The sequence below is a fragment of the Vanessa cardui genome, chromosome 11 (assembly GCF_905220365.1).
Source record: "Vanessa cardui chromosome 11, ilVanCard2.1, whole genome shotgun sequence".
Taxonomy (NCBI): Eukaryota; Metazoa; Arthropoda; class Insecta; order Lepidoptera; family Nymphalidae; genus Vanessa; species Vanessa cardui.
In genome coordinates, this window is record NC_061133.1 from 841,979 (window position 1) to 868,729 (window position 26,751).

General features: G+C 32.3%; 1 protein-coding gene across 9 annotated transcripts in view; it reads left to right on the top strand.

Moving 5' to 3' along the window:
• LOC124533590 (disintegrin and metalloproteinase domain-containing protein 23) overlaps positions 1–26,751 on the top strand; it is a 522,035-nt gene that overhangs the window by 180,209 nt on the left and 315,075 nt on the right. For all 9 annotated transcript variants that reach the window (XM_047108967.1, XM_047108975.1, XM_047108969.1 and 6 more), the window contains one exon: positions 8,472–8,609. In XM_047108967.1, coding sequence (XP_046964923.1) covers positions 8,472–8,609 — 138 coding nt within the window. The remainder of the gene's footprint in view (positions 1–8,471; positions 8,610–26,751) is intronic.

The window sequence follows — 26,751 nt, forward strand, 5'->3', positions numbered from 1 at the left end:
AAATGAAAATCAATCATATTTTGATTATATACAAATATACATGCTTCTTGTTTACAAGACTTCACTTAGTAGATTTACGCTTTTTCCTTAGCTAGTCTGAATAGATTTTACTATTCAGACTAGCCGATATAAATTCATGGTATATTCTTCCACCAAAATCTAATGGTACTGTGTTCCAAAAAGTGAGTTAGGCAGTGTAATCACAGGAACAGAAGACATAAGAAAAACACTTTTCCAAAATTGGTGACTCAGTGACCGCTAGACGTTACCGTAACGTCATGCATTATTCCTGTCAAATCAAAGAACCTAGTTCTTAGTGAGACAATCTGGCTTACGTTTACCCATTTGTTTAGTTGGCACGTTATCGTATATTCTCGTTAATGAAAAAAAATTTGGATAATTTTGTATTTGTTTTGAATTCTAATAATTTATAGTGGAATATTTATTAAACTTGATTTGTTTTATTGCAGATGGTTGTCATCAATTTGATTTCCAAAAATATAGTGTCTCGATAATTTACTTCGTACTGAGTCCATATAATTGTAACCGAATAAAAATAGCCTTCGTTTTATCGTCTATCCTTTCGGTCCTGTAATCGCGCAATTGGTCTAAAAATCGCACTTTTACAACGGAATTGAAAGGAGAATAATAAATGGCTTGGTCGACTCCGCTATCAGTTAACTTCGGGGCACAAAGCAAGATCGGCCGTCACTTTACGAACAGTTTTATCGGCACAATCGTTCGCTTTACAAGTTAAAACCTTATTCGACAATTACAATTTTATTTTTCTTTTTTTTAGTCACACATATTTATGCTTCGTATGAGGAAAGCTAACTTATTATTTTTTTCTGTCGAATAATATGTGAGAGTACAATAAATCCATAGGGAATAGTCGTTGTCATTTTAAGAAACAACAGCTTTTAACCCTTGTTCCATCCTGTACAGTCTGTACAGGGTAAAAATCTGTAGAATAATGTCATACGACTTTACCGCGTCACAGAAAACGTTCAAGGTTATGTAACGATTGTGCAATGTTTTCTATAAAAGTGACGACTCTATAGATGCTTAGGTTGTTTCATATACAATAAAATTATATTCCTTGTAAAATTATTGGGAAAACAATTCTAAATTGAATTTCCAATCGGGTGTAAATTCTTGATACTTGACCTTTACTAGACTACAAATTCAATTCATCACCAGAATTAAATGTACTGTAAATAGTTTTTATAATTCTTTATTTGTTATTTTACGACTTCTCATTTAAGTTTCTGGTTCAATTATTTCTTTTAATACCTCTTCACCAGATTTAAGACCGTATTTTATATTACAATATTCATCGGCGACTAAATGTTAAAGTTTAAATTCACGAAAACAGTCTTAAGTTGCTTAAATGAAATTCAAAGTACAGTCAATGCATTTGCAATTACGTTAGTTTCTGGGAAGCAGCTCGGCAACCTCACCTGACTTCTGTTTATGTTGCAAGTACTTTGAAAGCTTCACTAACATACGTACAGAAATTTGCACTCAGTTACATTTATATTCAAGATGGTTGAATTATACAAATATATGTCAAAGTATACTTGTAGCCACTGGCGAAATACAGATTTAATACGAACCAGTAGCGGTACGTAAAGTAAATTTACATTGAGACTAGTTCTACAAACGTAACGGTAAAACCTTTGACAATAAATAAGCAAGAAATAATTATCAATACAAAAAATAAATTACTTTTTTTGTGGAGTGAGAGCCTACAGCAAAAAAAGGGGTCCGAAATTTTAACTGAATAGATATTGTTTTACTTTATTAATTTGTTAGAGTTAATGTTAATTGATAACATATTTTAGTTGTATTATTTTTTAATTAAGCTATCGTTGTTTTTTTTTCTGGTCTATGCAAAATGTATCGTATGTTTAATTTTTGTACAGTACAGCTGGTAGGTAGTCTGTGATATTTCTATTTTTGTTAACTTAATTTAGTTACTATTTTTATTAAGGTTTTTGTTTTGTATTAATTTTTTCTTCACCTTATTTTTTAATTTATTTATTTTTATATTTACTTTTATATTTGTAATTATATTTAAATATTTATTATGTCGTCTCACAGCAGTATACAAAGTGATCTTTATATGTCTCTGTCGTCGTCTGACGAAATGTCCGGTGAAGAAAGTTTCCACAGTACATCTCCTCCTTCACTTAATGTCACCCTTAGTTCACATTTCTCAGACTGTCCGAAAAATTTTAATGTTATCCATATCAATGCTCAAAGTGTTCCGGCTCATTATCCTGATATGCTTGCTTCTTTTGACTGCCGTAATATTCATGCTATTCTTATTTCCGAATCGTGGTTGAAACCATGTCTTCCTTCGACATCCTATTCATTACCTGGCTTTCAATTAATTCGAAATGACCGCGTCGGCAGGAGGGGTGGTGGAGTTGCGATCTACTTACGCTCATATATTCCTTATAATGTAATCAGTTCGTCTGCTCAACCTCCTCTACCCGATGCGGGTGAACATTTGCTTATTGAAGTCAGTCTTGCTTATTCTAAAATTCTTCTTGGTGTATTCTACAACCCCTCCTCTCTTATTAATTATTACCCTAGTTTTGAAAATTTGCTAGAGAATTTTGTCCCTAATTACAGCCACTCAATTTTAATGGGAGATTTTAATACATGTTTACTTAAAGGTGACGCTAATAGTAAAAAGCTATTAACAATTACCGAATCCTGCAATCTACATGTTTTACCCCTCACAGCTACCCACTTTTCTCCCGGCTGTACCCCCTCGCTCCTTGATCTCATTATGGTCTCATCTCCTGATTTAGTTTCTAAGCATGGTCAGTGTTCTGCCGATGCATTTTCCTACCATGACTTAATTTTTCTCTCTTATAAAATATGTCCTCCCAAAGCAAAATCAAGAACGCTTCTGCTACGTAATTTTGGAGGAATGGATGTAAATCGTCTACGCGAGGATGCTTGTCAATTGGATTGGTCTGCGGTTATAGCTGCTGATTCTATTGACAAGAAGGTGGATACCTTCAATAGTTTGCTTGTAGGGTTATACGATGTACATGCACCTATAAGACCAGTTAGAATGAAACATCTCCCTGCACCGTGGTTGACGGAAGATCTAAAGAAGCTCATTGAAAAGAAAAATCGAGCTAAACTGAAATATAAAATTAATAATTCTGACCTCAATCGCGATAAATACAAGAAGGCACGAAATCACTGTAATACATCATGTAGAGATGCTCAACGACGCTATACTCACAGATCTGTCGAAAACGGCGACACCGCAAAAACTTGGAAATTTCTTGAAAAACTTGGAGTTGGTAAATCTCGTAATACCCCGATAAATATAGATACCGAACTCTTGATTAAACATTTCTCTTCCTCTTCTACAACAGCAAATTTTGATAAAGATTCTACGCTGAATTTTCTTTCATCATTACCAACTTCTAACTTCCCTCCGTTTACCTTCTCCTCTTTCACTGAATGTGATGTTAAAAGGAACATACTGTCTGTGTCCTCGAATGCCGTTGGTACTGACTGCATAAGCCGTAACATGATCATACCCATCCTAGATATTATTATCCATATCTTAGTCCATATTCTTAATTACTCCATCACCTGTAATAAATTCCCGGACACATGGAAAAATGCCCTTATTATCCCAATCCCGAAAAAGTCGAATGCAACCAACTATTGTGATTTCCGACCGATTTCCATCCTACCATTCCTATCTAAAGTCCTTGAAAAGCTAGTATTCCACCAATTAAACCTCTTCCTTAATCAACACTCACTTCTTAATCCTTTACAATCCGGCTTCCGTGCAGGTCATAGTACGGTCTCTGCTCTCATTAAAGTTACTGACGATATTCGGTTAGCCATGGACAACAAACAACTCACTATTTTAACACTTTTAGATTTTAGCAACGCATTCAACTGCGTTGATCACGATGTTTTACTGAGTTTGTTAAGCTCCTTTAACATATCTCCATCAGTGATTGAGTGGTTTCTGAGTTACCTCAAAGGCCGTCGACAACGTATACGCCTTAATGAGACGTTTTCCTCATGGTGTAATGTCCAGGCAGGGGTACCTCAAGGTGGCGTCTTATCTCCCTTGCTATTTGCTATTTTCATTAATTCCATTTCCCAATATATTTCTTCCTCCTACCATATGTATGCAGATGATATTCAAATTTATCGCCACACTACGCTTGAAAATCTTCACATTGCGATTGAGGACATGAATTACGACTTACAGAAAATTCACCAATGGAGTAAACTGTACGGACTTGCTATAAACCCCGGGAAATCACATGTCATCATTATTGGTAGTCCGGGCATGGTCTCTAAGGTTAATTACGCTGATATACCGTCTGTTGAGTACAATGGTACCTGTTTACCTTACTGTTCCGTTGTGAAAAATCTAGGGGTGTATTTAGACCAAACATTATCTTGGTCAGATCACTTGAAAGAACTGAGCAGAAGAACCTACGCTTCACTGAACTCGCTACGACGGCTTCGATCCCTTCTACCAATTCCTACCAAAATTATGTTAGCAAATTCTCTCCTTTTACCTATTCTTGATTATGCCGATGCAAGCTATACTAATCTGACCGAGGACCAACTCAATAAGCTTGAGCGACTTCAAAATCTCGCCATCCGGTTCATATTCTGCCTTCGCAAATATGACCACATTTCTGTATTTCGTTCGAAGCTCAAGTGGCTCCCTATTCGCTTTCGCCGGAACTTGCATATTTTGTCTTTTCTGTACTGTGGGTTATTTAATTTAAGGGCTCCTTCTTATTTAAAGGAGAAGTTTCAATTTCAAGGCGATCCTTCTCTTTTGAGAGCTTCCCGGAGTCTTACACTCAAAATACCGGTACATAAAACAAAATTCTACAGTGACTCTTTTACCGTTCAGGCAATTAAGTTGTGGAATAATTTACCATTAAATATAAAAAAATCCAAAACACTATTAATTTTCAAAAATTCCCTAAAGAAGTTTTATCTTGAATCTGCATAGAGACGATTTATATTAGTGCTTATTTATTAGTTTAGTTATAATTATTTATTAGTCTATAATATTGATATGTATATGTTTACATATGTATATGTGTGTGTGTATGTGTATGTATGTGTATGTATATATATGTATGTATGTGTATGTACATATATGAATGTATGGGTATATGTATGTATATATATATTATATGTACATTGTATGAGTATTTACATGTAGATATTTGTATGCAATATATGTATATTACCGACTTAGCACCACCTACCCAACTTTCATACAACCTCTCTCCTTATTGGGTTGTCTGGAAGAAATGGCTACTTAGCCATAAGACCGCCCGTTGTACTCTACAATATTATATATAATATTGTAACATATAATAATGTGTAACATGTGGTGTACAATGAAGTATAAATAAATAAAATAAATAAATAAATAAATTACACTTACAATGCACGATTAACTTCGATTATTTATTTCCTTATATTACTCTGTATTTACACTGGCTCACTCATCCTCCAGATAACAATCCACAGATTTTTTGTGCAGCAGAACTGATGATTATGAAAATTCTAATACATAAAATTGGGAATAATAATTATATTTTAGAAAATTTTGCCTCGGGTTATATTGAAGGGACCAATGTTAAATGTCTTTCATTCAATTATCTCCTAATAACATTGATAAAAAATAAAATACATGATGATAAAAATAATATCGAACTTTTAAATTTATCTATTTATATTTTAAATTTTTATTATCTTAAAATATTTATATTATATATTTTTTGTTAGTTAAGATGTTTCTGAATCTGAGAACAAAAACAGGGCTTAAAATAAATATAATTAATGTTACAAAATACTAATAAAGCACTAGTATTTGTAATTTTGTATCGATATGGTTAAAGTATTTTATTACTGAATGCAGTTTTTTAACATACGTGTGTGTTGAATAATGTTTATTATGGTTATATATATGATATATGTGTGCGTAAATTACGGATTCGCATAATGAAAGTTTATAACATCGAATAGATCTCTAAGTTGCATAATTCAATTTCGTGTTTCCGTATTTTCCGAGACATCTGATATTATTTCGGTGGAGAAATAAACAGTTTATATTACATGCATTAAATTGCTAATGAAATTGAACATAAAACAGACAAGTTTACACTTAAAACTTCATACTTACCAAGAAACATGGAATTGACTTAATTAAATATGTAATAGTAAAATTAACATAAAGAGAACAAGGATTTAAAATAACACAATGAAGTCGAATAAATTATTACGCTTTAATTTCATTTGTAGATACGAAAGAGTATATTCATTATATATTTCGAACGTATAGTTTTCGTGTATTATGTTTATGTTATATGTTTTAATTATGGACTTGGGTATGATATTTGTGTTATATTAATATCAATGTAACGTATACAACTAACAACAACCTATAAATTCCCTAGTGCTGGGCTAAAGACCTCCTCTCCCTTTGAGGAGAGTGTTTGGAACATATTCCACTACGCTGTTCCAATGCGGGTTGGTGATCATTCCTCACGGTGTTTTCCTTCACCGCTGAGCACGAGATAAAGTATAAAGACAAATTAAGCACATGAATCAGCAGTGCTTGCCTGGGTTTGAACCCGCAATCATCGGTTAAGATGCACGCGTTCTAACCACTGGGCCATCTCGACTCCCACTGGGCCAACTCGACTCATCAATGTTACATATGAGTTCAATGACTAGAGTAAAGAGGAATTGCTCACAAGGATAAAGATTGTGTTATTCAGAAAACCTTTAGAGAATTCCCGAGCATTCGTTATGTTTATAGGAAGCTTAAATGTTAATTGGCTGTCTAGTTATACAGGACTCTTGCCCCAGTAATTCAATTAATAATACCTCTGTTAAAATAATAATTATAGGTTAAATTTGACTTTCGTGTAAAATTATTTCTACGACTTTATTGATATTTATATTCAATTACTCTTCGTGGCTTTTGTAACACAACTTGTTGGGATTGTTTTGCAAAAGGGTAAAATCCAAAGGGTAATATATATCAGTACTTAAGGTTAACACAAATTAAATGAAGAGAAAAAGCATCTAATTGCCACTGCTTGACTTCTACTGCGTAAGGTTTAAAATATTCTAGTGATGTTGCAATAATACACAACGCTAAAGTTTCAATTTGTTAAAATTATTATAATTTCTTATCAGCAATTACCTTAGTAATTTAATAAATCGGTATTTATAAACCAAGCTGAATCATGTACTTTACACTATTAACAACCAATATGATTCGAATTAAACAGAATCTTGATTGTGATGTTTCAAATAAATAGCAAACGAAATCTGTCGCATAATTTTTAAATTTCAAATTAAAATTTAATTTATATCGACAATGACAGAGGTAAGGACGAGTATCCAATATTACGAGCCTATTAAATTACAAAAGACTTCCAAAGTAAGAGGTCGTTATTAAAAGTGAAATTACGAAATTCTTGCTTGTTCTTAAAATAAAATGCTTCGCATTTTGATCGAAACCAGTTACCATGGACACATTTCATCATGGACAATACTTTTCCGTTCGAGCAGCGGGCTCCGATGGGCACGACGATTAGACGTGTTCCTTCTCTGCTTTTTTTTCCAGATAAAATCGAGTACGATTTGTTTCGTAGAAAGGAAATTCAATCAGATAAATTTGTAGATATAACTTTTGTAAATACTGTCCCACGAAAATGCTTTGTTTGAAAGGTATTGATATAGATAAGTTTTGTCAATTGTGGCTTAAAATGGCCCCACGTTGGGCGCCATTTTAGCAAATTATATTCAAGAGCTTTCATATATTTTACATAAAAAATAATTTTATGCAAAATGTAATATTTGTTGAACGAAAGATAATAATATATTGCGAATGCAAAGTTAATCAATACATAACTGCCTTGCTACCCGTGTCTGTTGGCCTTGGAAAATTTAAACATAATAATTAATTTTCATTATTCTGTAGAAATTAATTAACAAATGAACTAGTTTCTTTATAAATTATTCCGACTTCTGTTTTGCACGTTGTGTTTGTTTTTTATGAAAAAAGGTATTTGTATCAGTCCACAGTCCGTGGTCATGCAAATTACTCAAAACAAAGCTATTTGTTAGGTCACTGAAAATACAAACGACACAAAATACAAACTATGTTTTTGTATGACCACAATTGCATGATAACTTGGTACATAAAAAACAATGATATTTTTTCTGAAATTTTACTAAATATTTACCTTACATTAAATATTTTGAGAAAATGTTTTAAAAATATATGTAACATATATGTATTAATAATTTAACTTACATTTTAAAGATTAAATTACAATAAAAATATCTTGTCAATGTCACCCAAAATTGAAATTTTAAGAGCATGTTAAGTTTCAGAACAATTATAAATTAAAATGTTTTTTCAGGTGAAGGCGAGCCCGGGGGCGAGCGGCGGCGGTGCGCGGGCGCGGGCGGTGTGTCGCGCGGCATGCGGCGCCGCCCGCTGCTGCTGTTGCTGCTGCTGGCGTTACTGCGCGCGCACGGCCTGCTCGCCGCGTCCGGAGGTATGTACATAACAAGTGTATTTGTTTCATATTTATTTAGGACGAGTTTTTGGCTTTCGTCTGTTTCATTAAATCTATATTGGAACTACAGCAAATAATAAGAGTATTTTTTATTGAGAGTATATTGTTCTATCATTTTCCTATTAAATAACAAGATCGTGAAAGTCATTTTTATAATATGTTATAAAAGAACAAAGTACCAGCGAACTGCAAACACATTCCCCTTTATTAACATACTAAAAATTCTAATATTTATACACAATGACATAACATAAACTAAGAGTATTATTACTCGTATAAAGTTTTATCGATAGTGCATTAATCCATTACGCTATCTCGGATACGAAGCCAAGTCATGGAGATCAGTGTGATGCTGGAACTACCAGTCACGTATTTAATAGATCCAGTCGATCAAGTAAATGACGGCTTGCCTTTGTAACATGACAATAAGATGAATCATGTTGCCATTATATTTATAGAAACAATGGGAACCGAGCCTATTGAAAGATTTCGTCGAATATAATATGATAATTTATCTATTTATAGCAAACATTATTATAATTACGTTTCATACATAATGTAATCGAATATTGGTTGGTAGTTTACAAATTTTGTAACATTAAAAACAAATGGCATTTTATTGCGATTAATAAATATGGCATATTTTTTACTGGACACCTTTGAGCTCGAAAGGAGCAGTGCAAATTTTACGGGTATGGAAGATTTTGTGTGATAATGAGATTTTGCCTTGCTACTTAAGCATATTACTTTCACTGTATTACTCTATGCGGTATTTCTGAACAACTTATAAGTATGTAATTACACTATCATTTTTAAATAAACAAAAAATCTATTTGACATAATTTTTCACCCCTTTATTGACCATTCTTTCTATTTCTAGGTGGTTTAAATATCAGAAATGCAATACAAGTGGGCCAAAATAGGGTAATCAATTGCAAATGATGATTTAAATACTGTTAATATCGTTGATCTTGTTCATCCTTGTGTAAAATCTTAGTGAATTATTTAAGATGTTGTGTTGATCGTGATAGGCGTTCAATTAAAGCAAAGCATTGTTTAGAATTACTCAAGTGGACTCGTGCACAGAGGAAATAATATTGAGTTAGATGATCAACTTATATCATTAGAGTTATGATGTTCAGGAGTTGCTAATCGCAGTTGTGAAACCACTGCTCAAATTGCTTCTCGCTTTGTACATAATTTTGTGATGTGATTTAAGTAATTTACAAATACGAGTATGTATCGCAAAGTGATATTACAAAACTGCATTTTAAGGAATAATCGTCAGATATATCGTCAGGAATAATTAATTTAAGGACTTTAATATAAAATAATAAGGCTTTAATATTGTTTTATGACAAATTTAATCAAATTTGTTTGAGTGGTTTGGTCTTGAAACCATGACTGACAGACAGATGCTTACTTTTGCATTCATAATATTAATATAGGTAATATCTAATTATAATTAATATTATAAAGAAACGAAAATTCGTATAATAAGTTTTTTACCACTTAACATATAATCATGAAATTTTGGATACATAATATTGTCAGTTGAAATTTTTATTTATCAGCGTGATTCCTGATATTTGTTAATAATACTTAGAAATGAACCATAATTATTAATGTTAAAACTCTATGATACCTTGAAGTTAAATTAACCTTTATATTTAATGAGAGAGTATATTAAATCGCCTCAATGGAAATCCTTTGTTAAATCGGGTAACCGCTTACTTCTAGACTAAATTAATGAGAGGACCCTAGGAGGAAATGCAAGGAGGGAGGGATTAATTACGTAATGTCCAATAAGATTTAGTTAACTCGAGATACGTATAATATAAATCTTAGTTTAATACGACGCTGAGAATTTTTTATGTTTAAGTAACCAAATTAACGAAATAGCCATCAATAGAAAATTAATAAATGAATATTTACACACAACAACTCAATTTGAGCAAGCAACGGATTATTCATAGTCCATTTACAAATGTTTGATGCCAATCCAAAACGTTGAACATGAAGTTAATTGAGCGTTTTGCCCAATAAAGTATTCAGCGGGATTCGCTTAAAAGTAAAACCCATCAAGCATTCAGCTGTTTCAATCAAACAAATGGGTGGTGTAGCGTAGTGCGCTAAATTGCAGCGCTTCAGCGCTCACCCGGTATAAATGTTCTGTGGACAGGGATGTCTCTGACAAATGAATGGGGCAAGCCGCGTTCTAAGGTCGGGACGAAATACGGAGACTGCATTTGCCAGACACTGAAATTAAAACGGTCGGTCGTCACATACACGAGATGGTTCAATTACTTACTCAAATTTAGGTTTATATTATTTAAATTTTAGTAGAGATGGCTCAGTGATTAGAACATACGATTCATGACCAAATCCAAGTTCAAACCCAAGCAAATGTCAAAACGTTTCTGAACATCCAAAGTCTTATATCAGTAAATGGTACATCGCAACGTGATATCTTTGAATTGTTTTAGATCTTATTCTATTGAGTACGATTTTATTAACGTATTAATTACCAATTTAAAAAAGTAGACATTTCTAATGAATTTCGTAAAGTCGGAATGAAAGCAAATGAAAGATAATGTTGGATTGCAGTAATTGTATGCAAATTGGGGAAGCCGACATCTATGTAATTATTAATTCTAAGTTGCTTTCGTTGTTCTTCAAAGGTAATTCCATTAGTAGTGAATTTTGGCGTTTCTTCATCGGATACCTTTTTTAGACTTGCTAATCTTTTCAATTAAACTCGCGCTATTGAACCTCTCGCTCGATCGTTTCCTTTTTCATTAAAAATAAAATACATAAATAAAACGGCCTGTTGATTCCCAATTTCAATTAGAGTAACTTTATTGGGTATTGTTAAATATTTTACTCCATTTTAGTACTGGTATTGCTATATGTAAAATAAATACATTAAAAAGTCAATTTAATCTGGAATAAAAACTTCTCTCTACATTTACCATTATTTATTCTAAGTCCCATATTTAAATCTGAAGGTAATGAATGCGATAGCTTGTGGACATTGAACTGCGTCTAGAAGCTTTTTATAGATACTGGGATTTTATGTTCGACGGTATTTTTATGTACAGTCAGAGTAAAAAAACTCTTTCGAACGTAAACATCAAATCGTTGCACGCAACATATCATTCTCGATCGGCAAAGCAGATTATCGCTCATACTGAGCTCACGAAAATAGATCTTATGGTGATGAACCTTTTTTTACCCTGACTGTGCATTAATTGCCGTGAATATATCTTAACAGCTATTATTCTGTTAAATCAAATTCCAAACTCACTTAACGTGACGACGCTGATATGTCAGAAATGTGTCATTGTCTAAAATAATAAATACTGAAATACTACTAAATATATAATAAAATAAATGAAACAAAACAAATACGCTTGGTCATTTATTAATAATTGATTGTGTATAGGCTTACGTTGGACTAACCTTACCCCTGTAGGAAATTTTATTTGGAACGCACTTACTGAACGCACCTGTGAACATCAAACATGGCCGCCCGTCGAACTTTATGTCATTGAATTTTAAAAATTTAATATCGTAATATATCGATTATATTTTTAAAGTGGATTGGTTTCGATCGGTTATATTATATACCTGCACGTTATTGTTATATATTAACATTATTACGGTCTGAAAGCAGTACATATCAACAGTTGCTTAATTTTTGATTGATGAAATCAAACATTATTTTACATTTTTGTACATACATATAGTTTGAACTTAATAAATAACATTTTGTACTATCAAGACAATTTTAGATTAAATTTCAGAATTTGAACTTTTTCTAAGAATAAAGACTCAATAAAATCGTATTCAAAATCAAAAAAACATAGTAGGGGTAATTTACAGTCAATATCTCAGCCAAGTTTGAAACTTGTTATCGGAGTGCGATAATAACTTACGTATCGAAATGAGTTCCATTTATTTATAAGTTTTATGTACTCTTTGAAACAGTGTTTATATGTATAGACGATCATTCGAAGTAATGCATACATCACGCTTGGTAAATCGTGGTAGTTTTACATTTTATACAACTCTGTAAAATGTCGAAAGTTCATGTAAAGGAATACTGTACTGAAATAAAGTATATTTTGATTTCGATTGTCAAAGATTCATATTTAAACAATTAAGCAAGGCACGATCGAAATAGAAATTGTAGTTTTGGACTTTTAGGGAATCATACATAACTAATTTAATTGTTTTTTATTTTTTTCGTTTTCGTTTCATTTCGTTTAGAAAGAACAGACAGATACCTTATATCAATTTAAGTTCATAGTTGAAAATCTTTATTCAATACATAATTCATGACACAGATCTTTAATTACCAAGAAAGAAGTCCAAAAAGTAGCCGGTTCAGAAGGAACACTTCAGACCTGAGAAGAACTGGCGAAGGAAACTCGACTTTTCCCTTCTTTATACACCCCTCAACAGTGCATTGCGGTACTTTCTCAGGTATAACGATGTTTTAAGCCGAGATGGTCCAGTGGTTAGAACACGTGCATTATAACTGATGATTACGGGCTCAAACCCAGGCTAGCATCACTGAGTTTTAATGTGTTTAATTTGTGCGTGTTATCATCATCTCGGCGTTGAAAGGAATTACCTAATTTCAACAATTTTTTTCCACATACCTATATACGAACCTGCATTGGAGCAGCTTGGTGGAATATGCTGTAATCCTTCTCCTCAAAGGGAGAGGCCTTAGCCCTGCAGTGGGAAATTTAAATGCTGATGATGTAAAGGATGTTTTCCCAAACCATTAAGTTCTTAGTAAAATCCATGACCAAGTGTATGCTCCTATTGAATAAAGATTTTGGATTTGCCTTGATATATTTATGTATATGTTAAGTCCATATATCAGCTACCATCTATGTGCTAGTTTATAAATTTATTGAAAGTATTTTTCACGTATTAATTCCAGCCCATAAGCTCCACACTTTGGTTTTGGACATAACCTTAGCTGGACGTCTGCCAGTCCGGACGTATAATAGCAAATCGGTGCGTTCAAATTACAACCTTCAAGCTCTAAGATAAAGTCGAAAATCGTGTAAAACTATTTTGTTATTTTCTATTTAAGACTTATGCGTGTTGTGCAAAAATCAATGTTTGACGATCTTGTTTCTGTAATCTGAATGAGAACTCTTTTGTATATTCAATACATTACAGCAATACATTCTGAATCTAGTTACGGCGTTTTCTCTAAGAATATTAAATATTTTGCAGCACCTTACAACTTCCCTGGAACTTTATTTAGTAATCTCTTTACCAGCACTACTCAATATTGCCATTTTTCCATAAAAAACCCTCGATATCAACTTTATCAAGATTACTTTCTAGTTCAAGTATAATTTTTAACGTACAATCAAAGTTTTACGTATGCAAAATTATATCCCACCGTGAAATATCCATAATTAAGTTTGGTTCCATAAATTTAAAGAAAAAAACCTCGCTTGCGTCTTCCAAGGTTTCATTTGATTTCAACCTTTTGACCTTTGAACTCATCGCAAAGCTTTTAGTGTAACTGAAAGTTAAGAGTCTAGGTTCTGGTCTAGATTTATCGTAGAACTTTTCAAAGAACCGTTTCATCAGTCTAATGCAGCTGCTTATATTCTATCTGAATTTGATGAATCGTAATATATATAAGACACAACATAACACAAATATATTAATTATGTAGACAATGTACTATAAGTACTATTAACAATCACTTTCCATATGAAAGTAAAAAAGGGTTTCATAAATATTCTGAATTTGGCCTCTAAACTCCTGCTGAGGACAAAAGTTAGATCTTATACTACCACGTGGCTTTTCTGCATATTAGTATACAAAAACGTAAGGAGAAAGTTTCCTCATGATTACAACATCAAGCATGACAATAATTAAAAAAAAAAAACAAATGAAACGGAAGTGTTTCTGAACATCAATTTTTCGGTTGTCAAGATCCACGTTCCCTATGCACTGGGTCATCTTGATTCTTTTATATATTTTCATTTATCATTTAATGTCGTAATTGTATAAGTGGGTACTGCTATAAATGAGTGTGGGAGAAACGTGGGTGGTAATACATTAAGTATGTCATTAGATGCTATAGATTTGATATCGAATGGAAACTCGTCTATTATTCAAGAAAACGCTGATAACAGGTCTGATAATCAGGGTAATAATTTTGAGAAATTTTCATAAAAAGAGGGTACATTAGACGGAAATACCTATTCGTTGTTTCATATGTTCACTACACTTATCAGTCACGGTACCAAATCTGACATGACAAATCTAAGGAGCGGCCCTAAGGGACCGTTTAATGACTCAGAGTGAGACAGTAATTAATTGGGGATGCATGCTTCGGTAAAGTTAACAAAAATATAACTCTCAATGAGAATATGTGTAAGAATATAAATTATAAATTGTATAAGAAAATAAAGAATACGCAATTTTTTTCTATAACATTATCTGTATTTTGTTTTTCAAGTTTTAATCAAATATTTCCAAAAATAAAGTTATTTTTTTTTATTATTTGGCGGTACATCTTCATAAGTCAAATGTATTATGGACATACTCTATATGCTTTGTGTATCTACTTGGAGCACTGGTGGAAACACCTCGTAATCTCTTGCTTAACAAAAGCCACTTTACCACCAATGTTTGCTCAGTAGCGGAACATTCATGGGCTTGCTTAATTTATAACGCATATCTATCTTCTAGCGCTCTAACAGAGAATTAATGCACATTTTAATGAAATGCATAGATAGTTATTATATGTAAGGAAATTTGTGTTTAGTGGACTTTAAAATTAGAAACAGTGAACTATAAATAAAAAATATATATGTTTATTAATCTATTAGACCGATTTTAATAAAACACTGTTTCTTAAATTGACGTTTACCAACTTATATTAAAAATGATCGTCTCAATGCGACTTTCAGTTTTCAACAAATTCTTATGAAATGAAGCACACGTGCTTTGAAGCCTTAACGGAGCATCATTCTCAAATATAATTAAATTCTAACAATTTTACATGTATACATGTCGAACTGATAACTTCCTTTTTTAGAAGTCGGTTAAAATACATTCATAGTCATTATTCTTTAACTTTATCTTATCGGCCGGTTCACAAGGTTATATTATTTAAGCGTACTTAATGTAAATAATTCGTTTTTTAATTTTTTTAATCTTCTGTTTATCATGTACCATCATGTCATCGACATTTGCTTTATAATTCTGTTTGCTTGTTGATATTATTGATTTTGGAACTCAAATCACCGTCACTAATTCGTGCGATATTTCACTCATCGCGAGTCTATTCAAACCACACCGATCCTCGCGAATAATGACCTAAATTCAGCGATTTATTCCTCTTGTCGGTAAATAGAGCGTGGATAAATTATACTCCGTTAATTCATGTTATCACATTATGAAATTAAAATATTGCCTTCGATGTAAAATTCACGATTGGAAGTTGTATAGATTTTTCATTTTCTCTATTAATCGTTCGTGCGATATTAAAGTCAGCCAATTTACACTTAACCAGCATTGATTGGTCCATTTGTCCTTCTACCTTACATAAGAAAGTTTTTACGCTCTGAGATACGGTTGAAAGATTTGCTATTGTTATTAAAGACACGAGAGATATCTCAGATCCCATAGTTGGCAACAATGTTGGAATTGAATTCAATAAAGACGCCAAATATAACGCCAACATTGATTATAAAGGGCATAATGTAAGTAATAATAACTAAGAGTTGAGAAACTAACCAAACCCAAAATTACGTTTAAACGAAATTACTCCAACACCAAGCTTTAGACAAAGACTTCGGGCCCAATTCAAAGCATCTCATTAAAACAATTAAAACGAGATGCTGCGTAATACTTGAAGCCATAGATATCAGGACACTGTTATTACTGTATAATTAACACGATTAAATTAAGTCGCTGTGCGAAGGAGGTTCACTGGATTAAAATAAGTATAGATTATTAATGGAATGGCTTATCTTCATTTGAAACGGAAAGGCTTGGGGGAATTACTTTAAAAATGAAAATACCTCGACAATACTGATCGGTGCGAAAATCACTTAAGTAAATAAGAGAAAATTTTAAAAATAATGACTAAATATTAGTTCCAATGCTTTCAAGTGATGTACTGTGAGCAAAAGTCGAACTCGATTATGTAAAATAGACGCTCCCAAACGACAAGGTTGGACAAATTCTCCAATAGCGTAACTCGAAATAAAAGATTTCGTCGTGGCATATATTACCTGTAAACCTCATTTTTAAGCCGTATCCACACTTACCGTACGACCATTATCCCGCCTTCCTCCACATCCCGCAGCAATTTGCATAATTTTTCCTTCCGAATTTTCAGTTATTTCACGTTTAACTCGAAGCAGAGCGTTCTTGTTTCGTCCCTTCGTGAATGGGTATAATGGGTTTATTAACACAGTTGAGCTGGGAACAGACATTAGTGAAATTTGAGAATTTTAATTATTTAGAAACGGCTTACTAAACAATGTTGAACTTTCAAATTATAAAATCTACTATTTTTGTAATGTTTATTAGATTTTTTTCTTAAATTGCGAGATTTAACGTTAGGTGATAAGCTATTTTAGAGCAGGGATTTTAATAGTAGTTGAATGAATCAGACTATTTATGAAAGAGGAAAACAAAGTTATAATTCCGCTGACGTGAGTTTCTTACAACGGTTAAGTCACGATTCTGAGTAATTTATTTGGAAGTACTTGTGTTACCTGTGTTTTAAAGCTTTTTTATTGGGGTTGAAATTCTACGAACCAACTTTACTCAACTAATTGAGCTGATCCTTATAAGGTATTATCTATTAATTAATTAATTCTTTACTGTCTTTCAAAGTTTATTCTTCTACTTTGTAATCTAAAATAGTAAAAATCCTAACTATTAATTCAATTGCAAGTTTTATTCACCGTGATGATTAGCAAAAATTTTATGTAATGAGTTATATTAAACTGAGAATAATTATAATGTGAATATTAAGTAGGATGTCTGAAAATACATTGAATAAGTCTTGTGTAAAGTGGCTCCTAAGTAAATGATTACTTGTTATCTCTCAGTCTTTTAAAATAAAAAGCTACAAAATATAACAAAAACTTTCATTCGAGAATGTATTTTACATATCGACATATTATATTTTTGGTCGAGCCCTATAAACAGATCACCTGAAAACCCTTTTTTTGAAAAAATAATAACTTAGATCGTCTATCAAAAAAAACACACTGTTTTTGATTTATTTAAACACAGATAGTCCAAAATGTAGAAAACATTAATAATTAAAAACTGTAGGTTCTTACAGAAACAAGCACGTTTGAATTAACATGTGTTTAATGTGTGTTTATAATTCATCTCGTGCTCCGCGGCGAAGGAAGACGTCGAAAGGAAAATTGCATTTGTCCAAAGGAATTCTGTCACATGTGAATTTCACAAGCTACTCTATAGCAGTAAGGAGAAGTTTATTTATTAAACATTGGCTAATGGGCCTTATTACAATAATTGTTAATTAAATCAAAATTTCGTCCAAGACGTTGGCAATTCTGCTGTCGTCGAGGTATTGTTATTAAAATTCAATTAAGGTGCACTTGTTTGTAGCGTCGAGATTAAGGTTTCGGAGGTAAAATGGACATGAAAACTTCCCGGCACGTGCTATTCTTTGCTGAAGTTGAAACTTTGGTAATTTTCTATTAAAGAATTGCTTGAATTAAATTATTATTTTAAGTGTCCTCATGCAAAATGTGTCATCGATTTTTGCAACTCTAAGACGCTTTCAGAATTTTAAACGACTTAGAAATTTGGAGCATATTGAAGGAAACTATTTACTTTTACTGAACATTGAATCATAATTGGACAAGGTCTTAAGGTACTTCTCAAATTTAAGTTAAAACGTTTTCATTGTTTGAAAGAAGTACGAAAATATTAAATCTTTCAAATATGTCTCATCAACTAAGATTACTTTTCATACTGGAGTGATTCAAAGAAAACGAAGTTCCATTATTAATCCGAGACAGAATCCCGACAATATTGCAATTGGTCCGTCAGAAACAAAAGGATTGAGTCCAAAAAGTTAAATTGAAACTCGCTTCACAAAAGATTTGATTATTGAGGGGCAGCACAATATTCGTCATTCTATTCAGGACTCCAGTTAGCTTCTAACGAGGCTAATTAGCTTAAAATATTTTTTATCCTTTAATAAGAACATTAAACGAGTATCCTTAATTTTTGTACAGGTTCAGTCACGCGATTCTTAATCTTTCAACCGTTGTTTATCGCTATAAATTAAGAAGATAATCGTAGTTTCGCTTTGAAGATAAAACTTATTTCATTTATTAGAGTATCTTTTATTACTTTTAGTGATATTGTATTATATCATATCAAAAGTAGACATGATTAAAAACATGTTCTATCTGATGGAACTGTACCTTATTTTTATTTATATCTCAGGTTTTTACTCGGCCTTGACGCAGTTATAATATTGCTTGCTTGCTATAAGAGAAACTCCTTTCCATTAGTACTGAACAAAAGAGCAACATACTCGTTGATGGAATTAGGAAAGTTCTTTTGTTTGGGAAGTATCCACGAAACTCGCATCTTCAGAGCATTTATAACCTTGAGCTGTAGTATTATTTGCTAGTCCTGCCATATAAATTTTATTCCTCCGCCATCAAAAGGATATCAACCTAACGACGTCATAATTAAGGCTTAATGTTGTTAAGCAAGAAAATGGGGAAGGTAGTCAAAGAAAACATTTTAGTGCGTCATAACTACGAACCTGAAAAATGGACAAAGCATTTCGTTTGTAGCAACGATGGGGTTTATAGTTTTAGGAAAATGTATTACTTGCACGGTTTATTTTGTCTGGCATCATTTTTTAATTATTATTAAATTCACTTATCATCATTTAGGTTATGTTTTGCAATTAGTTTTACGATTCCACAGCTATTCTTACTGAGCCTATTAATAAATTTAAATGTCTCGTCAAAAAGGAAAGCATATGATTCCATACGAGATTATATAATGATGAAAAGCGTGGAGTTAGCATTAGTTGATTTACAGGCTGGGTATCTCTCTAATTCTTATAAGTAGAATCTATTTTCCCAGTCACTGGTATTTTCATATAAAATTCAGCACTGCAAAATATCTATTAAAATATTTTTAAGTACGACATAATTTTACCTTATTTAAAAAAAAAAAAACTATTTTTTCATTTCTTAATTCGAGCTAAATTTCACAAATTATTTTCTTCCATGACCTGTTAATCCGTTATCACGTCGTAACGCGAATCCATTCGAGGGATCGACATGAACGCAAACAGTTGGTAAATCCCTAGCAATTAACAATCAATGTTACAATGTTTGTCTTTATTGGGCCACTATCCCTTTCTGGGTTTTATCGTGGCCACTCCACTTCGCAACTCCCGTTCACGTCGCTCGTTAGCCCGAATCGTGTATTATCCTTTATAGCCAACGCTTCAGCAATAATGTTTTGAGAATACACTGCCGGAGCAACTAGTGTTGTTATCGCTGGTTTTTTAGAGCTCGTTTTACTAACAGCTGACGGTGTCGTTAGTCAAATCGCACTTTCGTTTTTATCATCCCGGTTTATTATTGTTGGTGTTACTTCTTTCCATTTATATTCATGAATAGACTGTGAGGTGAAAGATTTTTTTTCGTGTTTTTTTGTTCTCTAAGATTAATGTTTTTATGTTTAATTTGGTGTTAAATTTATTTTCTTATTACATTTTTTTATTAATGTTATTTTTTGATACTATAACAATAATAATCCAATTCCACAGCTTGAAATTATAATAAATGTCAAATTTAATATAATTTTCTGACATTTTAGTAGGATTTGGATATTATACACTTTAGTGTAAATTTTCAATATTTTTTTAAGTAAGACTTAATGCATAATGAAATACTGGTTACCCATCGGATTTCTTAAATATTTGTCCTCTTGGTAATTGAGAATATGGGCAAAGAAACTGGCAATTTTCCTGAATTATTATACAAATATACTGTCTGTTTAATTCATTCCGAATTGACCCTCTTAGATTAACTTTCAAAACGCTGAAGTAGTCTATTCAATAAGATTTCTAAACACCGATTTCCATATTTCAAACAATTCATCCCCCAAAATCCTCTCCTTGGGTGATGAATGTTCAAAAACATTGTAATTATATTATTTCTTTGTTCAAATTTCAAATTGGGTTAATTTGTATTGAATCCGTCCATACAATGATGTATAGATATAATATTATGGATATCATTAATTGCATCATTGTCTAGAGTAATTACCTCCGCGTCAATCTGACGATATACCAGACAAAGAGATGCGTTTAGATTCACGAGAAAAACAAACTAAACGTTGAGAATATCCTCTCAAAACGGACAATGGGAGCTGTAGTTTAATAGATGTATAAACCAGAGCGCTGGAGCCCCGTTTCTTTGATCTCGCATAACAAAAGCTTAGGCCTGAAATCTCAACTTAGGTTGGAAACACGTCACACCGAAGACAATAGACACAAACATTAATAACTATCTTTGTTTCACCCCAAGCTCAAGATGGTGAAGGCGATGGATTAATAGATATGAAAAGGTTTTTAAGAGTATAATAATTATTCAGCTGAAATGGACTAGTAGCTTGGGTGAGTAAATTTCAAACGATGATTGCGGGTTTGAGTTCAGTGAGTGCTACCAAAATTTTATGACCTTAATAAAACAACATCTGTCTGTAACAACTCTTTTTAAAACTTCCACGTGCATGGGTCAGATTTTTTTGTTTTTGTAACAGGTTTAAATATATGACATGCTTCTACAACGGGGGTTAGTATCTACTTTCATTAAAGCTATAGAGGTTGTTACTTCACTTTTGGAATTGAAGGAAGGAATTGTAACTCGAATCTTCTTCAAAGACATTTTGATTATTGGCGCATAAGACGTCTGTCAAAATATATTTGCGATTGACATGTGAGATGCATGAGATGTGTGCTTCCGCCAAACCGCAGTCAAACAGTCTGCTGCATTTCCGATTATCTTGAAGCTTCATTCTTTTACGGGAAATATAAATCAAAAGGTTTTTTTTAGCAAGATGGCGAGGTGATAACTTTTGCTGTGTAGGTTATTTCATATTAGGTGTCGACTAGTAAGTAATTAAATTTGTCACGAAGATGTGACTTAGAGAAAGGCATATTAATTTATGTAAAATAATATTAGGTTTGAAGAACATATTTTTTTCTAGATATATCAACCGGTATTCTGTATTTCAGAATGAGAAGCTTATAGAATTAGAAGTGTCTTAAATTCTTCTGTTTTCAATATAACAGCAAATTGAAACCGACTTAGTATTGACGGGTTCATTATTAATGCATAGAGTGTTTTGTCGCGTTCCATTATTAATCAAATACCACACATAAGTACCTGAAATCTATTTTGAGTAAGTGTTAAACAATTTACACTCCGAATAGGCATTAATTTATTAGTATACCCTTACTTTAAAATATTGCTAGGTACCGAACTGTTCTTTTATGTATATATTTTGTATTATTTAATAATTTAGACTGTCGTATAAGTATTTACATTCAAAATATAAATAAGTAAGGAAAACTAATCAGAATGTTTGAAACTGAAATGCGAGTAATGTTAAACAAATCTTTTGATTTTCCCCGAAGTAACAAGGCCACCCTGCGCAATAAGCCGAAACATTATGAGTTGTTCCTTTAAGGAAATTTTAACTTTTATAAATTGGCTTATAATTTATCTCGCTCCACTCGACCGAGGAATCAAACCTAAATCCAGCGGAAGCGTTGAGCAAACGAAGCAACTCAATTTGCATTATAACCTCAAACAAACTTGGTCTTTACGCAGAAAGTTTTCGACACCCAAAAATGTTATTTTTCGTCTCCATAAGAATTGTAAACATGAAAAAGGAGGCAAGGCCGCTGTAATTCTGTTTTCTAATAATCCTCGTACAAGGCCTATTCTTAGAGCGCTCTTAATTAAAACACAAATGACTTTTCGATGGGGAAATGTTTTTAGCCAAAAGAGGGAATTAGAAACGTGAATTGCTATTTTTTCTGTCTGTTTCGAGGGAATGGTGATCCCCTGATAAGCCTAATAATATGGAAGAACCTCTTCTTGGGTGATTATTTTTGAAATAAAATTTTTAGTTTTCTTGAGATTGATTGGCCATTGAAACATCAATTCAAATACGTATATAACAATTTTAAATTTACAAATTAGTACTTACAAATATCTCAAAACTATATTTTACTATACAGTAAAAATATTCATGTTTGAAAAGATTATTTAGTGAAGCATCTTTTTATATTTATTGATCATTCTAGAATGTCAATTTTCTAAAACTCTTATAATCTTTACTTCGATCCTTTTCGTCGCCTTTTCAAAAATGTATCAAACACTTTTCATTTTTCAATCTTGATTTTATTTCTGGCTAGTTCTGGTGAAATATTTGTAGGTTACAAGACGTTATACTTCTGGGAGCCGCTGGCTTAAGCGTCGAATGTGTTCGAAATACGTTCCCTGATATCATCGTTGAATTTCATTTTTATTGTAAAACTTTTATCTAAAGTGTTGCATTTAACATTAAATTGAAGATGGGATCTGAATGCAATTATGAAAAAGGATTTTGAGCTGGTAATATTCTAAGGTTTGCTTGGGAAATGGTTGAACGAAACTCAGGATTTGAATCTTGGAAATTGTCTTCACATAAAAAGTAATATTACCACAAACAAGGTATTATATAAATAGAATTATATTCTTTCTTGTCTATGGTTTTGGTTTAATGGCTGAGCATTAAGGTTTTATTTTTAAGCCATGCTTTGCACAACATCAACACAGATAATCTCTGAGTTTGTACTACAAATACTACTGTGTACTACTAATACATACATCATGTATTTTTAGTATGCGGACACAATTATCTACAAATTTATTATTCACTGTTTCACATGCACGAATGTTTTAGATAACCAAACTAACAGAACATGATAAACGATTTAAAAAAGTTTAGATTTTATTAATAACTGTTAAATTGAGAGCTGGTAGGCGAGAGTCAACTAATGGATAGTTTATGCTTGTGAACCTATTGATAATAAGCTTGCATTTGCCAAAGCAATCAGTTTAACATGCTTTATCAAATTCTACTTATTATGAAATTAAAAAACATATGATCGTAGTTCAAAAACAAGTACAATGTCACAGGAAAAAGTTTTTGATGTAACAATATCAGGATACTTAAAGGTTTTTGGTGGATGGGCAGCAATTGTGCACCTGGTTAATGGTAACACCCCTTTGAGGGTCGCCCCGCTTTAAGAAATATTGACCATTTCTTATAAAACCAACTTTGAAACTAACATGCCCCTTGTGCAGTCACATTTGTTCACTCACCTCTCGCCCATACAACAATACTACGTATTTCTGTTCGGTGGTAGAATAGGTGATATGGGTAATCCTGTATCTCGATACCTCCCACTTATCAAATGGAACCTATCCCAATTGCCTTACATATAGCCTTACACCCAAAGAGTAGCTCAGTACAACGTAACATATAAATTAGCGAAACTAGATAATATTTAAAAAAAATTATGAGAATATATTTTGTATAGCCAAAAAAGTCATTCGAATGACTCAGCTATAAAAGTAACAACAAAAAATAAAATTACACGATACTAAGATATTCGCTCTTCTTGTTAATTGAACATTATAATTTAAAGTGCTTATGAATTTAAAATACGTTATAAATTTAATGAAGCAATTCTCGCACAATGCGATGCGTGGCTTAAACGTAACATAAATAAAACGTTCAAATAATGCGTTGTTGTAATTAAAATGGCTCCGTAATCATCGGCTTTTCGTTAATTTCGCGATGCATTGCGTCAAATATTACCGATTATACCCGGTCCCCTGCTGGGTAATAGACGAGTAATAACCAAATCACAGCGCCGCTGCGTTGCTATTACCTCTGTAATATTGTTGACCTGTAATAATTGCACGTTGCATAATGTTCTGAAAAGCATTAGGTTTACGCGGTTCCAGTGTTTTTGGAAATGTAATATGCATCGGTTTTAGAAATGTTAGTTCAATCTGTTATGTTAAATATAGCAAATATTTGATGTTGCATTACTGAACGATTCAATAAACAAAGCGGTCGCAGTTTGTTCTAAAAGCTAATAATTTTACTATGTTTAAATGTGATACGTATGGTGTGAGTCCATCACGGGTCAAATGTGGTGACAGAATAATAATTTGATGTCTTTAGTAAAATAAATATGTCTTTGAAATTAAAATTGATCATACAATAAAAAGTATTGGAAAATTTAATAATAAAATATTAATGCAAAGGTATAAAAATTGATCATTCATCAGTCTAGTAATAAAAGCAAATAACGAGAACTTAAAAAACGAATCATCAACATTTTTAATTTCACTCAATCAACTACCTACTAATAGTTTTTCCAACTACCTACATATAAACTCAATGTTGTTGCTAACTGTACCGACAGGCGTCAGTTGACGTCATACAGAGCTCCATACGATATTCATCCGTAACTAGGAATACTTTTAATTTTGATTTGCCACGAAAATGAAATAGTTGCCATCAAACAATTGTAATTTGATGGTTATGATAATAATTACACATTGGTACATTCATCATAAAAATAAACCCTGATTACATTTTGTCACGGAAACTTCAAAATATAATATAATATTTTTCTTTTAGATTCATCTTCGTGGCTTCAGAACTCATAATACCGATAATTCGAGTAGCCTTAACAATAAATTGTCATTAAATCGTCCATGAAAAAACATATACTAAAGAGTGAAGAACCCTCATACAAGACCGAAGTAGTATACTTAATGAAAGGGTTATCTTTCCGAGGGCCGGCGATGTCGATGGCATTGCCGAGAGCCTCTTGTGATTTCGCAGGTAAATGTGCCTTTGTGAAATTCCCTTTATGTGTGCTAGATTTTTTTTTTTTATTTTATTAAAAGGCCTTATATCAACTATATTGGTGTATTTTCTGGTTATTGTTTGGAATTTTCTGATGGATGGAAAAGTTTCAAATTTAATTGAAGTGAATTAAGCATGATGTTTTAACAGGGTGAAAAATGTAAGCATACAATAGCTAACGATTTAACTGAAGGTTGTGAGTTGAAATAAAAATATTTTTTGCGTGTTCAACTGCCTTCTATTTTCTCGTTGAATTTTAACTGCCTTGTTGGTCTGGTTCGTAATCGTCGATTTCTAATTTCAAATCAGGTAAGAGTTTTTTGGTTTAATAACTAAAAATTGTCAGTAGTTGATTGAATCTGGCAAATTGTACTTGTCCAACCTCTATAGTCCCTAACTCCGAAAAAGCACCTAAAATCAAAAGAATTTGACAGTAATTATACTAAGTGTAAATACTGAGTGCGGAAGAAAATCATCATTAATTTTGGTACATGTTTTCGTCAAACAAAATAAAGAATAAAAATCGTAAAAAATCGTACCAATCACGTCTTCGTCATCAGTTTATTTACTTTTTTGTTTTAGATTATTTAAATTAATTATACCATCCTGTATCAATAATATTAGGCTTATAAAATATTTATGTGTGTTCCAAAAAAAATATTGGATCAGACTTTTAAAATAAGAATCTGATTGATTTGAAAACAAGAGAAGAAAAGAGGTTTTCTACCCAACATTGGCAAATGTTCTATTTTCGAAATTACAAGTGGGAATGTGAATCGTGCTAAATCTGAGTCTTTATTCCCAAATTGTATGTAAGCGTTTTCGAGCGCGCAGTTCGTGTTTAACTATACAAGGCGAGGTTCATGACGTTGATTAAGTGCCGGAAGTTGGGATCTTACTAGTGGGCGGGATTATACCGAGATGTGTTAAGACCGGGCATTGTGACGCAAATATATTAATTTACATTTGTTTTAATATTCATGCTTCATATTTAATACATAGTATTGTGTTCGACTAGCATTCTAAAATTAATAATATGCACGGTACATGTGTTTTAAATCTTGGCTTGTGTTAATTAGAGGATGTTATATTTACT